General features: G+C 39.5%; 1 protein-coding gene across 2 annotated transcripts in view; it reads right to left on the bottom strand.

Annotated features, from left to right (window-relative positions):
* Window positions 1-23263, bottom strand: part of PAX3 (paired box 3) — a 94591-nt gene that overhangs the window by 11652 nt on the left and 59676 nt on the right. For both annotated transcript variants that reach the window (XM_005883485.2, XM_014531162.1), the window contains exons 5-7: window positions 20625-20830; window positions 12182-12347; window positions 11040-11254 (exon numbers count right to left, since the gene is read on the bottom strand). In XM_005883485.2, coding sequence (XP_005883547.1) covers window positions 11040-11254; window positions 12182-12347; window positions 20625-20830 — 587 coding nt within the window. The remainder of the gene's footprint in view (window positions 1-11039; window positions 11255-12181; window positions 12348-20624; window positions 20831-23263) is intronic.

Below are 23263 nucleotides of genomic sequence, written 5' to 3' on the forward strand. Positions count from 1 at the left end.
TAAATAAATAAATAAATAAATAAATAAATAAATAAATGTTTTTAAAAAAAGGAGTTTCCCAATCGATTAACTCAAAATTACTAAGATTGCCCTTTACTTTCTAAAACCTTTCTATTGTACCTTTTGTTTTAGCTACTTTTATCCTTTGCTGGTGAGAAAATCATCAGAATCGTATGCCTTTGAGGTAAGTATCATGCTTCCAATGTATCCTGTATCTAGTATCATAGAAGCTGGACTGTATGTGGGGTTTTTTTTTATATATTTTTATTGATTTCAGAGAGGAAAGGGGAGGGAGAAGGAGAGAAAAACATCAGTGATGAGAGAAAATCATTGATTGGCTGCCTCCTGCACACCCCACACTGGGGGTCAAGCCTACAACCAGGGCAAGTACCCTGACTGGGAATCAAATTCTGACCTCCTGGTTCATAGGTCAACTCTCAACAACTGAGCCATGCCTGGACTGTATGTTTTTTAAAATACATTCATGTGATATTATCTATATATTAGAAACCCGATGCACGAAATACGTGCATGAGTGGGGGGGGGGGGGGGGGGGTGGTATCCCTCAGCCCAGCCTGCAGCTTCTCACAATCCAGGACATCTCTCTCGCAATCAGGGACCCCTCACTCCTAACCGCCCACCTGCTGCTCACTCCTAACTACCTGCCTGCCAGCTCCTTACCGCCCGCCTGCTCACTCCTTAATGCTTGGCTTGCTGCTCCTTAGCACTGCCATTGAGGCGAGAAAGGTTCCCACCATCGCCGCTGTGCTCACCAGCTGTGAGCCTGGCTTCTGGCTGAGGCTCCTACATTAAGCATCTGCCCCCTGGTGGTCAGTGAACGTCATAGCGACTGGTCATTCTGGTTGTTCCGCCTCAATGGTCGCTGGGCTTTTATATATATAGATATAAAAAGCCAGCAACCAGAACACCAGAATGACCAGTCACTATGACGCCCACAGCAGCCAGCCAACTGGCCCAATTAGGGGCAAGGCCAGTCGGCCAATCTCCCGCGGCCCCTCCCCGCTGCCAGCCAGCCGATTGGTCCCCATCGGGGCAAGCCAGCTGGACCCCACCCATGCATGAATTCGTGCACTGGGCCTCTAGTATTTCAATAAATCAAAACAAGAAAAAGGAAACAATAAATATGATCACCCTCTCTCCTCCCCATACTTAGCCCCATGGGATAAAGGATTGTTGGCTCTTGTTTTCATTGCAGTGGATTCTCATGTTAATGGGATCTAAATTACTCAAACAAAACCAATTTTGTACATTGTATTTCTGGAGACTATCATATCCCAGGCATATTATAATCACTGCATTCTGAATGCATACAATTTGAGTCCATAGTTCTTTTAAATGCCTAAGTGGAATAGTACCTGAAAATATTTCAGTCCACCAAGAAACTGCCTTTCTTTGATATTATTCAGTTTCCACATTTGCTCTTTATCAGGGACAAACAAAAGTATATGTTTTTGTCTGAGGTTCACATGATATTTTTAAGTAAATAAAAATAAACAGTATTATTACTTGATCAAACAGCATTTAAACTTCCTGTGTTTCTCAACATAGCTCTATAGAACAATTCTTTTTAATATCTTCCAGGTTTCACAAGAAGATGAAACAGAAGCTGAGACAGTTTAAGCAAGTTGTCTGAAGACACACAGCTAGTGAGGGGCTGATAAGTATTGCAATTTAGTGCCTTTGACCTTGAAGCTCCTTGTTTAGATGGATGAGTTACACCCACAGGGCAATCAATTAACTAAACAGGAATTTTCTTTCTTTCCTTTACTCCCTTATCTGTCTTATCTAAGTAAACATTATTAAGAAGTTTGCAGCATCTCCTTTAAAATTGCTCTTTCCTGCAAAGTTTCTATACAGAGAGATGATAATATGTTGAAGCAGACAATAACATCAGATGTTTAATAGAAAGAAACATTCACTTGTGAAAAAATCAAGGAAACCATTTTAGAAATGGGCAAATCATGAGTTGGGTTTCCACCTGTGTTTTCTTTCATTCAGCATTTCCTAAGAAGTGTTCCTCGAAACTTGGTAGTTTGATAACAAAAGGGCTCCATAGTTAAATTAGAAAACACCAAGTTAGACTAACATGTTTCCATACTGCAAGTCTTGCCAGAGCCCTCAGTAGGCTAATGTATACTGAGACTCTGAAAGATAAAGGAATATAATTTGTAACATCTACCAAACTGTTGATTCAGAATCCTTTTTTCCCAAAACTACTATTCCCAGGAGCCTGCTTTGGGGAACAAGCCTTTATTATGAGACACATTTTGGTTTCTGGATGTTCAAAGATGATTATGACCTAGTACCATTCCTCTAGAACAGTGGTTCTCAACCTTCCTAATGCCACGACCTTTTAATACAGTTCCTCATGTTGTGGTGACCCCCAACCATAACATTATTTTCGTTGCTACTTCATAACTGTAATTTTGCTACTGTTATGAATCGTAATGTAAATATCTGATACACAGGATGTATTTTCATTGTTACAAATTGAACATAATTAAAGCATAGTGATTAATCACAAAAACAATATGTAATTATATATGTGTTTTCCGATGGTCTTAGGCGACCCCTGTGAAAGGGTCGTTCGACCCCCAAAGGGGTCGAGACCCACAGGTTGAGAACTGCTGCTCTAGAAGCTCAGAGTCAAAGGAGAAATGGATACTTTATAATAAAGTGTGGAATGTGTTTTAACAAGGTATAAGCACAGTAATGTGACATCAACAGACGCTAAAACAAGAAATTCTGCCTGGACGAGTTATTTAACTAGAAATTTTCTCATGGAATCATATAAGTAGAGGATCAGCTCTATGAAGGGCTTTTAAATCTCAGAACAGATGCAATAGTTTAATTCAATTTTCTAATGCAAGCTGCATAAAACTGAGAAAAAAATGATAATGATTTATTTAAACAATGTTTGCCTCCCTCATTAATGCAGTGTTTAGGACTAGCTGCACCGTCATCTCACAGTTAAGAAATATTCCCTGAAGGTAGAAAGGCTACTCTGTGGTTCTACAAAGTGCACTGTCCCCAATTTGCCATCTTTGCCATTGATCAGTAGGGACAATAGGATCACTAATCTTCAAAATTCTAGTTTACTGAGCTCTAGTGAAATGTCAAGAGTAATTTTTAAATATTATACTGTACACTGAAAAATATACACCTCTGATGAAACCCAGACTGTTTTGCAGAAACAGATTCTTTAGAAAACAAACAAACAAAAAAAATAGTACACAAGTAAGGACTGAATCCAGTCTTCTGGGTCTGTAGTACAAAGCACACATTCATCCCCTAATTGAATAAATATGCAAGTATTCAGATTTCTGTAGATATTGCCATTTGCAAATGCAGTAATAAATTAAAAAGCTTTACATTGCATTCCAACCCCGTAATAAAGGATTGATTCAGACCACTGGCCTCACACTAGAATCCAGCACAGCTTTACTGTGTATTACTGAGGACAAAGAAAAACTTTTATTCTAGGAGCTTAGTTATAGACCAAGCAATCACCCTTAATTTTTTTCCCCTCAGTGGCTAAAGGAATTCAGATAGACCTAAAAGTGATGGGGTTGTTGCATTTGATTTGTCCAGTGTACAGGAGAAAGTAGCTGATGGAGTTTCTATTTAAATCGATTCAGCAGACACCAAGGAATTTTCATTCAGCAAGAAAGGTTTTCTTGTGGCTCATTTCAGTGACATGATGTAAGATTCAATCACTGGCTGCCGCTCCCTCCTTTTCTCTAAAAAGGAGATTTTGGCCAAGTAGTTGTTTCGCTCACAATTCTCCAAATCTGTAACTAACTCAAGAGGCTGTGGCTAGAGCTGACATAAACCAGGGCTCTCCTCATATTCTTTAAGGGTAGCAACCACAGCCTTTGGGGAAAAACCAATGGCACCAAGTCAATTACAGTCTGCATCGATTCAACAAGTGGATTAGCAGCACTGTTTTCACCACAGAGAGAACATCTCGAAACCTAATATGGCGAATGGAAACACGCAAGTGGCCCACGGTTATTCCGGTAAAGCTGAAATGGGCTCATTTATGGTCATAAACATCCTTGAGCCTTCATAAACATGGCAGGCCCCTGTGGCTCTGGCTTTGAGCTCATGAACTGCTTTAGAAATGAAACAGAAAGAGACTCAAGCTTTGGAGAGGCTGCCACTGTTGCACGAAAATGTCTCTCTGGCCAAGCTTTGATGGACACCACACCAATCTCTTTAATCAAAACCCTTCCTTTTCCTTCCACAGATGACTTTCTGGAAAGTGTGAAGGGAAGGAAGTGGCTCTGTTGGGAAATGATTGGTGACAGGCCATCTGCTGGTCTGCTTCTGCATGATGATAAAAGTAGGCTGAGGGCCCAGCCAATGTGGCTCAGTGGTTGAGCATCAACCTATGAACCAAGAGGTCATGGTTTAATTCCCAGATAAGACACATGCCCAGGTTGTGGGCTTCATCCCCAGTAGGGGCCTGCAGGAGGCAGCAGATCAATAATTTTCTCTCATCATTGAGTTTCTACCTCTCTCTCCCTCTCCCTGCCTCTCTGAAATCAATAAAAATATATTAATAAATGAATGAATGAATGTGTAAATGTAGGCTAGGGCACAGGATCTGCAACCTGTATGAATAAGACACATGCCCAGGTTGTGGGCTTCATCCCCAATAGGGGCCTGCAGGAGGCAGCAGATCAATAATTTTCTCTCATCATTGAGTTTCTACCTCTCTCTCCCTCTCCCTGCCTCTCTGAAATCAATAAAAATATATTAATAAATGAATGAATGAATGTGTAAATGTAGGCTAGGGCACAGGATCTGCAACCTGTATGTGAATGAGTGAGTGAATGTAGGCTAGGGCACAGGATCTGCAACCTGTATGTGAAATGGTCAAAACAACTTGCCTGGGGCCTGGCATCAGGTAGATGCATGCTCAAAAAATGTCCAGAAGCTGGCCCTGCCACAAGGGAAAATCTTACTGCTTTGACATGTTTCAACCCCATAAGATAAGGTCAAGGAATGACTATGCCACAGTGAAAATGATTGTCTCCTGATACGAAACTGGAAAGTACCCATCACAACCATTCTTAATGGCTATGCCCCATCCACACAGCAAGCTAATTCATAGTAAGCCCTTACCCCTTCCATGGACAAAGAACCACCATCTTGCCTGGCAGCTAAGGAATTTGAGATCCTTGTGAGCACTGTGGTCCAATAAATGACAAGCACAGTCAAAAAGGAGTCTTGCGTTTTGTGTACACATATTCACACTTAAAGGCTTCTCCCTAATAAGCTTCAGGATGAACAAATGTTTGTCCAAAGAAACTGTGCTGAGCAATTGAAATCTAATTTGAAATGGAACCACAACAGTCTAATACATATATGCATGAAATGGAGAAACCGCCTAATAAGCGTAGCTGACACCAAATATGCAATTTACATACATTACACACTAATAATCTTGGTTTTAATATTATTCTTTAAAAGCAACTGGAGGGGTGGCTGAGTTAAAGGTTTTCTTGTGTGAAATGTGAATAAGAACAAAAGATGATCCTGGCGTCTTCCACCATTAACCACGATCTCGTTATATAAAGATCTCTCCGCTCTTTCTTGAGTTCATTTCTGAGACTGTGTCTCACCCCACAAAGCTGTGATGATTCAACCAGACTTAGCAGATGAATGGTTGGTAAACTTGATGAGATCTGCAGACCTCCTCTTTGTTCTTGAGTTGCTGAGTAGTGAGCAAACATTCGGGCATTTTCAAGCCTGGCCCACAAATCTTTATGAGATTGTTTTTTCTTTCCTCAGTAGATTACCCATGAAATAGGACAGGTGTACTGGTTATTCAATTACATCTTACCCAAGACCTGGACTAACTTTAAAATGAGGCTTCTGAGCATAGCTCTTACCAGGGGGATTTATTAATAACAGTTAAACATTCCCCAAAACAAAACCCTTTTTTTGTAATTTAAGCCTATTTTCTTATTTTGTCATTTGTTTCACCCATAAACCAGAAACAAAAATCTGCCCATCTGCTCTAAACATAAAATGTGTTCATAATAATCCAGATTTATACCAAATGTATTCTTAAGTATTGCTGAATTGAGAGAGTACTCGAAATTTATGGCCTCTGAGGCTGCAAAGAGGACTTCCTCTTTTTAAGAAGGGAAATGCTTAAAATGAACATAAGAACGGCTCAGAAAGCTTCTTGGATATCAAATGGCTCCATAAGGGGGAAAAAAAGTCAATGATATGAGTAAATGAATCAAAACCATATGGGTCAAATTTTCCCTAAAATGCGCAGTTTGAAAAATTAAGGAGGAAAAGTACTTGGCAAAATGTGTTTTAGGTTTTACCAAACCCAAAACATTTGAAGAATCATTTGCAATGGTTGGTGAACCCTAAATGCAGCCTAGTGGCCCATTTTTCTATGCTACATAACATTTTTTAAAAAGCTTCCCTGTAACCCACTGATACTGTATGTCACTCAAGAAATCATTAGAAGCTGTCACCAAACGCTGTGGAGAGAAGTGGGGTGGGGGTCGAGTGTGAAACGATAAAAGGTTGTTAATGTAATAGGTTTTGTTTCTCAGGTTTGGCTGTGTGTGTTTTGGAAGTGGGGGGGGGTGAGGGTAGTGTTTCTCACAAAGGAAGTTAATTAGAAGAGCATGTTAATTAGTCTTGTGTCTTGAGCATGTGGTAATATTTCCTTGGCCCTCCCTTTTCCAAGTCAACATTCCTTTTTCTCTCCTGCACGTGCAGGAAGGTGCTGGTAACATTCCATCGGGGTGTAGAGGGGAAATACTTTGTCTCTGTTTCCCTGTGTTCTTTCTCTATTGTCTCGCACCAAGAGAACACAACCTTTCAAGAGAATGCAGGTACCGCGGGGAAATTCCTCTCTAGAGTGAGTTGAATGGTTTTCTTCTCAGAAGGTTTTTTTGTCCTTCCTTATATAAGCCCCCATCTCCTAAATGGGTTATGTAGTTCAAACAAAATACAATTCAGAGACAGCAGAAAGTGTTGAGGTCATTAGCTTCTCCTCTCCCTCACCCATCACTGAGAACCTCGCCTCAAGTTCCCGGACAGATCCAGTCTTTGAGGCAATGGGAGGCTGAACACTCCCATTCATAGCCTTTCAGCCATGCCTATGGGAACATCAGGGTGAGCATCAGTGCCAGGGCGGGCCCGTGGAAAACGTTCTGGGATGTTGTGCTTCCTCAGCAAGTGAAGTGCGCAGTTTCCGTTTATAGAAGAATTAGTAACACGGGGAAGAGAGATGGGTTTGGCTCTTAACTCTGGTGATAACTCCCCTGTCATTTCTGTGATTGTGTGCATTGGCCTCCAGTTTTTCCATAAGATAAGTGGGACTGTTCCCAGATATAGTTACTGATTCCCTCAGAACAAGATAAACTTGCCAGCAATTCAGTGATGCACAGACCCTTTCAGAACTTGAGGAAAGATATGAACAAAGTTTCTAAGAATTTTGGTCAATATTCTGAGGCTTATAATGTCATAAGTGCATGTCAGTCCATTGCTGCTACAACATCAGCATCTGGGCAGGTGTGGCCTTCTGAGTCCCTGCTTCACAAACCCACCCCTCTCGAAGCTGAGACCTTCCCTGAGCGAAGAACTGAGGGCATCCAACAAACACTTGGATAATGACTTTGATTCCAAGCTTTAGAAGAATCTTTGCTTGAGGGGACAGATAGATTAGAAACAACCCCTCCCACACAAAAAAGCAACTACAGTCAACACATACAGAGAAACAAGGTACCTATTAATCCCTTGACAAGAAACAAAAAAGCCCATCAAACAAGTTTCACATCTTCTAACTCATGATTTTCAAGTATGAATGGCAAATGACCCATCAATTTCAATGACACTAGGAAAAAAGTCAAATAAAAGGCACATGTATTTTAACAGATCAAATATCCTACACTGAATTGATCATAATGACTCAAATAACTTTAGCTCCAATTCCATTTAAATTCATAAGTAGGGAAAGGTCTATAAAGAAATGCAAAGCTAGAGAAAAGACAAGATACAAAGTTATATTCACCACTATCTCAGGCATAATTTTTTAAGAGCATAAGACCCAAAAGGAAGAGCTAGAAGGCAATAGGCAAAAATATTAGCAGTGGTTGCCCAGGGTAAATGTTTTCTACTCTAAAGAAACTTGGGGGGAAAAAAGATTTGCATTTTCTACAATAAGCATACTGAATTATTAGTGGAAGTTCAAAGATTGATAGAAAAAAATGTGTAAAGCAAAAATAAAAAGGAGTGTATTAGCACAAAGAGTGTAAATTAACTTGAACCCCAAAAAGTTTAGAAAGCTAGTTTCTACTAAACGATTTTAAAATATGACTGAAGACCCCTGCCTTTATTTTTCATAAAACCTGTTTCCTCTCCATTCAACCATGAATGGACTAAAATGGACAAGATCTAGACCAGAAGCCAAGAATCCCAGGTTCTAGTCCCAATTCTCTCACTATCAGTGACCATGAGCTCTCTGAACCTCCAGTGGATATGTCTGCATCTTAGATGTCCAGATAGAGGAAGAGGAAGTGGAAGAGTGAAAGGAAAAGAAGAAAGCTAATAATAAGATTAGTTTTATTTTAATATTATATGGTCTGATATATTAATAAGCTCTTCTATAAAATAAGCAATAAGACTAAAGGGTCACCACCCTTTCTCTACTTTAGCTTACAGGTAAACCAGGCTGTTTGACGTGGGCTTTTGTCTTCAAATTTTCTTCATAATATTTTTAATAAAGCCAGATAACCACAAACAAGGATACCCCCTCCCTTGCTTGAATAGAGGTATTCCTGAGGAGTGATAAATCCCAAAAGCTGTAAAAATATGAGTTCTAATGCCCAAGTTTTCTAGTCCCTCATTTTGCAAAGATGTTTGATGAGACGTTGACTTTCATTCTTCAGTTTTGTGTGAGGAAATAAGAAGCTTCATATTACTTTCCTAATTCTTTGGGGATGCTATCAGAACTAAGACAACATGCATTCACATTGGTGGTTTGAGACAGAAATGTATGGCAGAAATGCAAAATATCCTGAGTATTTGCAATGTTTTAAGGAAGGGATTAACATAATATATAGGAGTATAGTAAAGAAATACAGGAAAAACTGCCTGTGGAATTTTCCACTGCTTGATATTGGAACGATTCCCACCCTACTGCCAAGTCCGGAATCATAGCCAGGCTTCTTGAAAATCAAGGATTAACAGTTTCAAGGTCAAGTGCTAATAATTCCACTTTTGTAATGCTTATATAATGCAATAAAATACCCTTCTTAGAAAATGCAAGGTGACACACTTATGAAAAGCTAGCAGTTTCACGGGTAGAATAGAGATTTCTGTCCTTGTATTTACTATGGTTGAACACTAAAAAATACTGAGACAATCCTGGGTCTCACCTTCCAGAAGTAGTTAGGCTTAAAGTTTATTTTTATTAAAACTTTCAATCAAATCACATTCATAAAAAGCTTTTCCATGGCCCAAAACCACTTATATTAAAACTGCAGAGATAACTCTGACGTTACTTCTAAACTGTGGAAGATGCTTACATGCTATAAATTTGAGCATTTAATGATGCATCTATAAGTCCAAGATGTTCATGCAGAATCACATTTATAAATGCCAGCACTTGGAAATTAAATGCACTAAAGTTCAGTAGGAAGCACATTTATTGTTTTCATGTTATTTTCAGCTGAGGTTTAAATCCACCTCTTTTTTTTTCTTTTTTTCTTTTTTTTTATCCCAGAATGTGCTATAGGAATCTATGAAACTTAATTACATTTACTGTTACAAAAAAGGATTTATGGATTTATGCCTTTAGGCAGAAATGTTTATTTCATTGCCTTTACTATTCATTCTTTTCAACTCCAACGGCTTTGAACTTTTTAGCTGCTCAGAGTTATCACTGTTGTGCAGAGCCCAGGAACTCCACTCCCAAGACGCAAACCACAAGTTGAAGAGAACGAAGAAGGCAAAGATATATGAGTCGTTATTTTGGCCACCCTTTGTGCCATTAAAATCTCATTTTCTGCCTATTAGAATGCCCTCTTGGTGCTTCGGCAGCGGTGATAGTCACTGATTAGTGTGTAATTGACTATAATTGTCTTTTCACTTTTCATTTGTGTCATTCTGAGCTTTTCTCTGTTTTTCTAACCACCAAGAGGAAAGAGGCGGTTAAGGAAAGATAAAGCTGTTAAAACTCTCACTCTCAGCCCCGAAGAGATTCTCGATCGCAATTATAGATTGCCACCCCTTTGTGACATTTCTCCAAGTTTAGTGGGCAGCTCTCCTCACCACCTGGGCCAGAGCTCTCTAATAAAATCAAGCGATCTGTATTTAAACAACTGCTAATAATGTCAATCCCAGACAGATGCCACATGTAGGAAATTTAACCAACCCTCTGACATGCAATTATAAGGCAATTTATTAATATGATCTTTCAAGAAAAGCTCATAGTCCAATGCAAATTAGAAAAACAATTACAATATTCAAATATCTCTATATTCCCAAGGAGCAGTAATTCTCCTAATTCAGGCATTTATGACTCATTTACACCAGAGTTCTGTAGTCATCAGCTGGGTCTCTCCTCACACAACTTGTTTGCTTCCTCCCAATTGTTTTATAAAATCTGGTGCTTTATTAGTTGCTTTGGTTCACAACTCTCTCAGCTGACCAAATACCATGTTTTTAAGTCTGTGAGAGTTTCTTACCCAAAGACCAGAACTAGGAGTAGAAACGACAAACACCTTGACAACTACGTCTAAACGGAAATCTCCCTGATTCCATTAGGAATCACTTGAATTTTAAGTTTAAGCTGCAACTTTTGATACAGCCCCATAGGAAGGCTGGAGAGAAAGGAAGCTAGGAAACTGAAATCATGTGGCTCATATAAGGAATACATTATGGTTTAAATTTGGCAATTCATTATACCGCTGCCTGGGGGAATTGACTGTTTGGTTCTGGTATACAGCAAATCATCTGTCTGGAAACACGGGACTGACCTGAGGTGAAAGGCCATTGCCAATGGCGGGGTTCATGGGGTTGGAGGGTCCGGACGGAGGCACAAAGCTGTCTGTGTAGCTGGAAAATCCATGCCTGGTGCTGGGGAGACAGTAGGCAGAGCTGCTGTCCGGGTTCGAAGGAAGAGTGCTTTGGTGTACGGTGCTCGGGGGGAGCGGCTGAGGTCTGTGCACGGTGCTGCTGGGGTCTGACACGGCTGCAATGAAGAAGATGGTCAGCCACCAAGTTTCCTTGTAGGAAGTGCAGTGCCAAAGCTCACCGGCACCACGCCATCAGGCCACATGTTCACTTCCAACTGCATTTCTATTTTTTTATTCTTTAAATGTACCTTTGTTGTTGAAAGTATTACAGATGTCCCCTTTTTTTCCCATTGACCCCCTCCACTCTGCACCCACCCATCCCATTTCTTAACATGGGAATACCTCCGCACATATGTGCAAGTACATAACTGATTTATATACTTTCATGGCAAACTCACCCAGAATAGGAATTCAGAAACCACATTAACAAGGCTAGCAAACCTATGTGGGTAGCGAATGTTATTAATCAACATAAGAATTAACCGATGTAAGAGTTGCAAGTCTCAAATTTCTTTAGCAAATATACTTTCAAAGCATCTCAGTATTAGTGCAATAGTATAGTTTCGACCGCCTAGAATGCTATCTTTCATAATCCAAAATAACTTCGTCTTATTTATCCCATTCACCTCTGTGTGCCAACAAACAGTGCCTTTATCAAAGTTTACCTTCCCTCAATGACCCCTGTACTTGGTACCCATCGTGGAACTTCAGTGAATTTCACACTGGAGTACAATTGTAGAGGTAAAATTTGTAACAAAAGAAAAGCAAATCGCAATTTTTTTTAAAGAAAAGTTGTTTGGTTTCATTGTTTTTGTTTTGTTTTCAAATACTGAAATGGGATAATATTACAACACAATTTATCTAGAGAGATTCAGATATGTCCCAAAACAAACTGTGTTTCTGAAATGTGACTGGGACATTCGGGACAACCTGATGTAATGTCATTAACATGCAAGCGGCAACAGTGTCACCAAGGCTTCCTCCGAATCAGCAGCAGGGAGAGCTATCAGGAGGTACATTCTACCGTCTTGACTCCTCCATACCTTGTGGAATAGCAGTGGGCTGGTACGAGGTCTCCGACAGCTGGTATGTTGGCAAGGTGGGCATGGCGGTGGGAGGGAATCCCCCCGGAATGAGATGGTTGAAAGCCATCAGTTGATTGGCCCCAGCTTGCTTCCTCCATCTTGCACGGCGGTTGCTAAACCAGACCTATGGATTTAATTTAAAATTTGAGGGCTTCGCTGATGAAATAAGACTACATTCTTAATGAATTTTTCATGCTAAAACAGATTAAAGGCCCCTTACTGACAGGGCAAAAAGAAGTAAGAGCTCTCCACCCTCTGGGTTGTGTTGTCAGGGGAGAACGGAGAGTTGAATGTCAGGGGTCACAGAGGGGCTTCGAGGGCATTCCGTGGTCTTGCAGAGCCCCCAAAATCCAGTGATGAGCATGGGTAGGAATGGCTGAGCTGGAGTCAGAACAACAGAAACCCCCCCAATGTCACCCCCAATACCCTCCCATCTTCATGGATTCTAGGGAGGATCCATGAGCCTCTGACTCCCCCACTACACATGTCCTAATTTAGACCTGCCTATTACACTAACCCTTGTGTTTTATATTCTTATCAGTCTGTCTCTGTATTTCTATGGTCATTATGGCCATAGCTCCTGGACAGTCATAAATTGACCAAGGGAATTAATGGAGCCATCTTACCATCCCTTTCAATGAGTGAGACATTGTCCTGATCTTAGAGGAAATAAATGCTGAAGTGGTAAGTATTTCAAGAAATGAGAGCATGTTATCTAAGGAGATCCATTAAATAGTACTTACTTTATTATTTCTTTCAACAACAGCTTTAAGCACCTTAATACTCTATGCCAGGCACTATGCTAACCAGGTACATTCAGAAAAACTTAATGTAATAAAATAAAATGCCTTTGAGAAAATTAACGGCCAAATACTTTGTATGAGCAGCTAGAGAGAAATGGCAATAATAGGAGGAAGAAATGTAACTGAACATCTAAAATATTGAGAAATTATTAATGGGCCCCGGATCTTGCCCAACTCTTACACCTACAGAGTTCAAATGTAGAACTTTAATTTTTCCAAGTGTACATGTGGTGCTACCCCCAAAATGAGAGAGGATTTCTAGCAACCAAATATTTGCTAATTCCTATATCAAATATTCATTGAAAACTTAATATGGAGAAAGCACTGTGCCTGGGGTCAGAGGGATGGAGGGGTGAATGAGATGATAGGAAAAGATAGGATCCCTGCACTCTACTAGCTTATAGAGTTGTGCTTATGGAATTCGGAGTTATCAAGGAAACCAAAATAATTGCTCACTAGAGCTAGAAGCTCCAAATACAGAGACTCTGGAAAATTAGAGTGGAGACAGAATTTCAATTCATTTTAAAGCTTGGGTATGATTTCAACAGGAGGTGACTCCAAACGGAGGTGATAATACAGGAGACAGCACGTCTAAGAAAAGATAAGACCTGATTTCCTTACAACTTGTCATTTTTTTAAGTTGTAAATTTTTAAAAAGAGTGGCGGGTGGAATTTCTCCTTTCTAGAGCAAGAAAGCCCAATTTAACAAATATTTTGCCAAGGCATCTGCTTAAACTTTTGATCCTTACCCAAGCTCTGAAAAAAAAAAGTTTAGTCTCCTCTGGGCATGTTGCAAGATACTGTTAAGGAGAGCTGTGTGACCGTCCTCAAAACACTAATATTTAATACTCCTTAAGTTTCCAACCAAAAAAGAAGGTAAGTCAATATTTCCCCTTGTTGATACATAATTGAATTAAACCTGGGATAACAGGACCATGAACGGCACTCAATTTGAGGTCTGCGTCAATTGTGTGTTCTCACTGCAGATCTGTTGCTGTGACCCCCAGAGGCATCAGAGTAAGAAAACTGTTTTCAAAGAAGTGTTTGGGACAAGCTGTGTTAGCCTGAGGAGGCTGAGGGTAAGAAATGAGGGGCATAGTCATGCCTGAGTGCACTGTACTATAGCATGCACCATGGTTTTATTTTATATTGTAAACCTTTGAGATTAACAAGTCCACCTGACTCAGGTGATGTGGTGCCTTCCCCCACCCCCCACCCCCGCCCACAGACACACACCTATCTAGACAAACCTACATCTGATGTGACTTCATTCATTCAGACATACTAGTCTCAATTGTGCTGATGAAATATTTCATAAAGAACTCAGAAGCCTGCACTTCTGTCATTATCAGAGCAATGTTGCCAATTTCTCTATGCCAACTTCTTTCTGTGACCTTTAGATAAGTAAACCAAGTGTGATTTATGCAGTGGATGGTTATACCTAATCACTCCAGCAATTTACCCTACTTTTAATTTATGCTTATTCTAACTCCTCCTTAACCCAATTTTTAATAAAAAAAATGTCTTTCCTCAAATAATAAATTAGAAGAAACACCATAATTTCCATAAATACATTCAAAGATCGAATCCAAAAGAATAGGGATTTAAGGTCTCTGGGATCTTGTTTTCATTTGTTTAAAATGATACAAAAAATATTGAAGACATTGAATAAACCCACTAAGAGCTGGGTTTTTAAATTCTTATATTTACAGTACAATAAAAGATTAAGAGAAATCGTTGGGAAGAAAATCTTTACTGAAAAATGAACCTGCAACAGGAGGCTCAAGAATTTCCTAAGGGGAAGAATTTAAATGTACTTAAATTTAAATAAATCCAGAAGGCTAGTCCTGAATGAAGCAGGGCTTACTGAGGGTTGGCCTAACTCTGGCCATTCAACCAAATTTGTCATCATCTTGCCATTACTAGCCTTCTGCCTCTCCTAGAACCAGCTGTCTGCCAAAAGAATCATCAAAGGAAAAATATACTGAAGTTGCAAGTTGGAAAGTGGTCTTTACCTTCTTTATACTTTGAAACTCATAGAAGACATATATTTTATTTTTAACAGAGAGAAAAAGTTGCCCTTGAAATAACCCTCATTTTACATACCCAAACCAGCCAAGCACAATTATCCTGGGGGACTGTTATCACCCCATCTTTAACTGAAAGACATCCCCTTGAAGTTTTTACTTCATTTGATGACCTGAAGCTTGGTTCATTTTTCATCTGGCCCCTGGATCTCTCCCTACTTGTCTGTCCCTCTACAGAGCCCTTCCACAAAGCTATATGCGTGCCTTTTGGAAATCATCTTTATATCCATTTCTGAAGTAATACAAGGTCCAATGATTTTTTGAAGCAAAATTTAAATTAACCAAAAGGTCCCCATAACATCATGGTAACTGTGGGGGTGGGGGGTAATGAATTACAAAAGAAGAAAAAGATTTTCATACATTTTTCTCTTGATGAGTAATATAAGTAACCAATTTGTTCAGACCCTCAACCATATAAGTTGGGGAAAACTTAGTACTTTAAAAGCTATAGTAATACTTTTTTTTCACATGGGTGCAACACAAGCCATGCAAAAGTTGACTTGCAGCTGCCTGAATTACTACCTCTGTGACCTTGAACAATTTGTTTAATATCTATGAGACTCTTCTCTAATCTGCTAAATGGGAGAAATAAAAAAAAATTATTTTATAAGACTACTGTGATACATAGAGGAAACATTGCCATCAAAGACCTTAAAAGAATACCTAAGAGATATTAAGTGTTCAACAAATGTTAGCTAATAAGTAAAAATGTCTCATTGCCACCTCTAAGAAACCCAAGAATTAAAGCCTTGCTTTGTTTCCTTAACTCCATGGTCTACAGCCAAAGCTTTTTATGCTCATGAGCAAACAGAAAAGTGCCCAAATAACACCTCAAATCACTGAAAGCCAGTTGGGCTTGAATGGAGATGTAGGTCAAATTTGTTTCCAAGTTTCATGGATTAGTGCTAATTGTCCCAGGGTGTAAGCCTAATTTTGCCCATCCATAAATTACTCCTTCACATTTTTGGTGTGGACCTCAAAGGCAATCTAACTTACATTATTCCAGATGGATTATTTCACATGCAATTTGGAAAAATGTGGAAAGAAAAGAATGTAATATGTAATCCTTAGAAAGAGAATTCATAACAAGATTATAAAAAACTTGATTAAACATTGGATTTGGTGATGTCTAATGCTACAATGCCAAATATAGGACTTTCCAAGTAGGTGAATTCAGGACAAACTGCTCATTCCCCGGACCTTCTCATTCACTCCACCCCCTCTCCCTTTTGAGACCACACCCTCTCCGACCACTTTGACCACTGTATGTCCCATGGGTTGGGGAGAGGATAAGCAAGAGGCTGAGGGAGGAACCCCATGCTCCATGAGTGTCCAGAGGACCACAGACACACAGGAAAGCATACTAAACTGCATCTTTATAATTCCAAGAGTGAGCTCCTACAGCAAATTGCAGGATGACCATATTTTTGCTTCATTATGGAGTTTAGGGTCAACTATTCCATATGTACCTTAACTTCTTAACTACACGGATCTGTCAGATGGTGTTAAATCACCTTTGGGCTTTCTTGAGAATCTCAAATTACTGATGCTAGCAGGGTCCTGAGAGATCATGCATCCTAATAGTTCTTCATTGAGGAATGGAACAGTAGGAGGTGGTATTTGAGAATATGATAAAAGCCAGAAGCCCTCTCCCTAGTTAATGCCCTCTACAGAGAGAGAGAGAGAGAGAGAGAGAGAGAGAGAGAGAGGCAAAGAGAAGCAAAGGCACAACATTTTGTGTACAAATCTCAAGTCTCCAAAAATCATCCAAGATTTTCCTGGTTGTCCACAGACCCAGACTAAGACCATCTCATCTAACCTACTCCAAATTTCAAAACTTAAAAAAAATAAATAAATAAAAAGCCTGAGGCACACCTGGATTATAGGAGAATTAAGTGACTTGCGCAACAAAACGCATTTGACAAGCGGAGACCAAAACCCACATCTTCTGACTCCTTGTTAAGTGCTATTTCTACAAGCAGCTTCCTTTCCTGTCTGCTATTATCTTGGTGGTAAAGGATGATGCCTGCCTGCTTCATGGAGTTCTCAGATGAAATATTTACTAAAACTTGTGCACATCATAAATATTTGCACAACATACTCCCCCACAAAACGTTAATGCTTTCTATTATTTCCAAACTAACAGCTACCCAGGAAGTAAATTAGGCAAATTAGTTTTTGGTGTATAATTCTTAGATTGTGTACTCAGACTTGACTATGACAAATACAATGTAGCTACTGTCCAAACAAATTTTTATGAAATACTGACAAAGGCTTAAGTTAGAAATATTTTTCCTCAGGAAAATAAATGGAATAGGAAGTGTTCGGGTTTTAGGTTTTTTATTGTGTGTGGTTTTTTGGTGTGTTTTTTTGGGGGGGTAGGGGGGTTGGTTTGGTGTTTGGTTTTCCCAGGTGCCCCAAATTAAACTAACTCACTTTCTGGCTATCACTCAAACTGAGTTGACTTTGCTACTGCTTTCCCAGATCCTTCTAAAAACTACAGGATTTTGTTCTGGCATTTTAATCAGTGATTAACTACTCCCTTCTTTTTCCTGCTGGGTTAAGTAAGATCCATATGCCGGGTGTTGTAGGGAATTTGTTAGGCTGTAGATCATAGCTGTGGTGCAGGACGGGATGTGTCTCAAGGGAACTAATGAAGCCATAAGGAATGTAAAGAGTCACCGGGTTAAAGCCACATTAGGACAGCTGTTAAGTTAATGAGGGCCCTGCTTCGGAGAAGAGGTCACTGTATAGAAAAATATGAACCACTCTTTATTGGTTTGATCCCATGTCCTCTGGAAGTTAATGGGCCATTCTTATTCTCTGACACTCACTGAGCCAGATGAGAACACCAGGCTCTGTCCAAGCCGCATGGGCTTGAGATTGATTCTGTCCCCCATCCTCGTCTTTAGCAAAGGCAAGAATGAAATAGAGCAACGCTGAATGCTCTTTTCAGTTTTTCATCACTCTCTTTGTTTGATTTCTTTAAAAATCAATATTTATTGTTTGAGTCTGAGTTATCTTAAGGACAGACCCAGCATGTGGGCTTGGCCAGCCATGGAGTATAGGGACCAAATCCTATACAGTGGGCACTCAATAAAGGTTGCTGAAAGAACAGAGACTGAATGAACTGACCTTCACATTTAAACTGGGTAATCCCAGAAATGGGTAATTCTAGGAGTAACTATTTAATCCTAGAACTAAAAGCAAAACATATTTGATATATACAGTAATTGTGGCATTAGTACATGTAATATTAGGTATACCGTATATTATTATATAATGATGTAATACTTATGTATAGCTATTATCATGATGTGTGGTCAATTCTGGAAAGCAATTCTGTATCCTAATGTGACAGGTAGAGGGACTGAATAATACCAACTGGAATCTACACTATACACCTGGTGTATCTGTGACTCTTACCTTCACTCCCCCCACCTCCACTATCACAATCAGTTCCCTACATTTCAGTTCTAAGTACCTTTCATCACCATCCTTTCCTTTCCATTCACACTGCCACTGATGGTTTCATACCCACAGACTCCCCAGCTGTCACATTAAGTGTGAGTGTCCTAGCCTGAAACCCAGGCCTTCCACAAGATGTCCTCAGAATAGATTTCCAGCCATATTCCTTCCTGCCACTGACCACTCCTTACCCTCCAATCAAAATGAACTATTCTCTGTTCCCTCAACATGAGTGAAAATGAAAGGTCGCCTGATATGTAACTCATGTGCTTCCAACTCTCTGTTCCTTTTGCTCATATTACTCCCTCTTACTAGTATGTTCTCCCCACCTGCCCTGTCCAATGAATAACTATCGCCTCAAAAGTCCATCTTAAATCTCCCTTCTCCATGAGCCTCTCTTGTTTACTCCAACAAGATCTCATCCTTTCCTCTTCTCAGCTCCTCCCACTGCATTTTGTCTCTTTCTTATGGTACTAATTGCATCTGCTTTACTTTTAAAATTATTTGTATGTTTACTTTATTGCCCATATTAGGTTGTAGCTCCTTAAAAGACTTGTCTTAATTCACCTCAGCATTCCTCGACTTTTTTAGCACAATGATGATCATATGAAAAGTCAAACTGAATAAGACAATCCCTCTGACTGGGCTCTGAGCCTAGAAGAGGTTACTGCTGTAAAATTCTGTAACAGCAGAGGGAATGAGCTACATATGAGAAAGTGTTGATCACTCGAGACCATATCAGCTGACTAGTTCACTGCTGAGTTCCCAGACTCACTTTGACTATGAAAGTTAAGTATCTGGGAATAACATAACATTTCCAAATAAGGTAACTTAACTTCTGGGATAGTAAAGAGTTCCAGGATACCCTAAGACATTTGTAATCTTTCAAATGGTGCTTTACTACCATGAGGGGAAAGTTCATCATTAATGAGTGATGAAAACATTATTCTATCACTCAATAGAAACGTAATACACCAAAGAAGCCTTCTCCAGAGGGTTCAGAGTATAGCTGACTCTTGAACAACACAGGTTTGAACTGCATGTGTCCATTTAGAGGCAGATTTCTTTCCGTAAATGCCTGTAGTGTTTTCGATCCGCAGTTGGGAGTCCTCAGATGTGGAGGACTTGAATATCCTTGGATTGTGGTATCTGTGGAGTGTTTTGGAACCAATGCTCCATGGATATTGAGGGACAACTAATTTTTTCAGGAGTCAAGAGTTATATACAGATTTTCGACTACTCATGGGTCAGCTTCACTAACTCCCAAATACCTATCACTTACAAGTGTATAACTTGGGGATAATAATAGTACCAATCTAGGGTTATAATGGTGAGTGAATGGGGTAATTCATGTAAAGCACTTAGAACAGTACTTGCACAGAAAAAGAAAACACTCAAATTGTTTTGCTATTATCTGTGTACCACCCCAAAAATCCAGATAATGACTGGTATATAATTAGGATTCCTGAAATGATGTGTGAAAACATGAACGGACATACTTCTGTGTGTTTTAGCTAATACAATCATACTCTCATAGTAATAATAACCAAATTCTGAAAGAAAAATGCACATTTTCATAAATACCAAAAAAACACTAAGAATTTAAAGAAAGTAAATTCAATAGATCAGATTTAAAAATGTGATCTATAAAATAATTCTATCAAACAATATAACAGAAAAGAAGTCACATGTATCCATCACAAATTTAGTTGGACTCACCTACCTATTAAGAATTTTTTTTCTAAAATCCTGCTAAATAGACATACCTAAAACAAAAGAGATGGGAGGGAAGGAGGGTGAATCAGGCAAATTCAAATAAAAAGAAAAAAAGAGGTCATGATGCTGTTATCATGATAAGGCAAACTATAAAGAAGACATTAGAGAGAAAGGAGGGAACTTGATAGTGCTCTAGGCTACAATTCACAAACTGCTTTTGCTAATATATCTATTTTCCTGATTTAAAATCTGCTTTAAAAGGAGAAAAGACCCTTTTTTGTTTCCTGCCTGGATTGAGGCAGGGCGAGGGCATGGCGACGGCAGTACCTGCACTCGGGCCTCGGTGAGCTTTGCCCTCTGTGCCAGCTCCTCCCGGGTGTAAATATCAGGGTAGTGGGTTCTCTCAAAGGCACGCTCCAATTCTTCCAGCTGTTCTGCTGTGAAGGTGGTTCGGCTCCTGCGCTGTTTCCTCTTTAGTGGCAAATCGGGTTCAGAGTCAATGTCTGAGCCTTCATCCGACTGGGGTGCTGAGGCTAAGAAAGAGCACAGGTGGAGGTAAAAAATGATAAAATGTGAATCATAATTCAAGTCTGAACAAGCCATAATGATTCAGATCCTAGTCTAAGGTATATTCCCAATGTCATTCATGGACACCAAGCCCCTCCTTGAGGTATTATATTATTAAATGGTATTTAATCTCTTCGGCTACCCTCTCTTCAAGCCCCCCAGGTAGAAATAATGGCAATCTGCTTCTGTCATTCAAGGTCCATAATGAGCTCTTAGAAAACAGGGACAGTACTTACTCCATTTTTTATGACCTTCATCCTTAGCCTTTAATGGGTCACTTAATTTATGTCTAATGAATGAGTCACATTTAATTTGGTTCCTGATAAACTTTTCAGCAACATTTGCAACAGGAAATATGTTATTTTAAATAAATAATCAACTTAGTATCTAAAAAGGCAATAATAGTAAACTATTGCAGGATTCCTATAAATGTACAGGCTCCACCTCTCCTCTAAGAAAAATCACGTTTAAATATCTCATTGCCACTGGGACATGCTTTAAGGAGAATTTAAAAACTGTGAATACAAATCTGAAGAATAAATTCAGGAAGAAGCAGGCATCATCTAGTAAACTGTCCCTTAACTGAAGCTCAGAGTCTGGGCCTCTGAATGGTGGGTGGCTGCCCAGGACTGCTGCCTCATTTGAGGAACTCAGTGCAGAATGAAAATGCGGGACCCAGTGTTCAAGAGAGCAACAACAGAGCATAAAACCAAACACAGGGTCCTTCTGAGGGCAGGGCCTAGGGCAACTGCACAGGTCAGTTCCTAAAGCCAGCCCTGCTATGGCCTCCTCCCCATCAAAGCTTGAATTTGTCTGGGAAGGAGACCTTCCAAATTTGTGTGGGGGTTCTAGAAAAGGGGAGAAGGTGCTGGGAAATTAGATAGGAATTTGAGTTAATGATACAATGAGGTGTCTGTGAGCTGTGACAGAGCACCTGTTGGCCTATGAAGCTTCTGAGGTTTGAGGTTGCACCAGACACAAGGTTCTGGCAGGAGAGCAGCCCTGACCCAGAGGCCCTGGACTTTGGGCAATGGCAGAGGGCTGTCAGAAGGCTATCAGGCAATAGACACTAAGTATAGTACGGGAACCGGAGCATCCTTGCTCCAGAGCACATCCAAATGTGCTCTGAAAACTCCCCGAATAACTGGGGGTTCCTCCAGGGAAGGGATTGATGTGTGCTCTCAGCAAATGAGAAAGGAAAGCCAGAAAGTTATAGATAATTAATGTCAATGTCAAAGTAAGGCATTTGCACCCTCAGTCAGGTAGGACCTGGGGAAATGTAGGTGGTGTTAGAAGCAATGTGAAATGCAATGTCTCCTATGTCCTTCTCTTTTGTCTTCAGCTCAGACTTAGCTCTGTCCTATGGAAATCTAAACTTTCATTCTACTTTAGGATAAATTGTATCCTGCTCAAAAAGGTGCATGTCCAAAATAACCCATAAATATAATTTTAAGTTTTCTAATAATTTAATACTTTTTCATTTTATTCCCATTCAAACACTATGAAATTAGGAGAGTGAATTAATACACATGACAAATTTTAAAGAGTAAATGTTTGTGCATAAAAGCAAAATAGAACTATAATATACACAGCATCTACTGTGTGTTAGACATTGCACTTGGTTTTTCAGTTGTTATCTAATTTAATAGAAAATGGTCTAACTTCATATAAACTCATTATTTTAGGACATCTTAGGATTGATTTTTTGATATTTTAGTATTAACTTTAAAAAAGAAAACAGGTTTTCCTAAAATATGAGGATATTTTAAGAGTATTAACATGCAAAGAAATATGCCATGCATTGCATCATAAACTTCCAAATCTCCCAATACAACTTGCATGTGTATGTGTTTGATAAATATGAGCCAAGTTAAAAGAGCGATAACTGGTGCCTAATTGTAGAGCAGTGGTTCTCAGACTTTCAGAGCATCGCAGTCATCTGAAGAACTGGTTAACACACAGATAGCTGTCCCCTTCCACAGTTTCTGATCTGTAGGTCTGGGGTGGGCTCTGAGAATTTGCATTTCTAACATACTCCCAGGGGATTTATGCTAATTTTACTGATCTTAGATGACGTTTAGAGAACCACCTTTATAGAATATTCTAGATTAATCATTCTCTTCCCTCTCAAAATTCCCAAATACAGAAAATATTGCCTGCCACAATTTACAAAAACAAACATCGCTTCCACATACATATTTTTAAACTATAAATAATATGCGCCCCCAAGAAACAAACTGCTTATGTCCCTCAGAGGACAATAAATTTCCATAAAATGTTTTCCTTTTATGCTCTGGGTGAGGATGACCTGACTTTCCTTTCCCCTGTGAAAGCAGGTGAAAACTCAACAGCATTTAGTGACGGACCACAAGCTTCCTCCACCTGTGAGAACCTTACCT

This window comes from Myotis brandtii, unplaced genomic scaffold (assembly GCF_000412655.1).
Source record: "Myotis brandtii unplaced genomic scaffold, ASM41265v1 scaffold79, whole genome shotgun sequence".
Taxonomy (NCBI): Eukaryota; Metazoa; Chordata; class Mammalia; order Chiroptera; family Vespertilionidae; genus Myotis; species Myotis brandtii.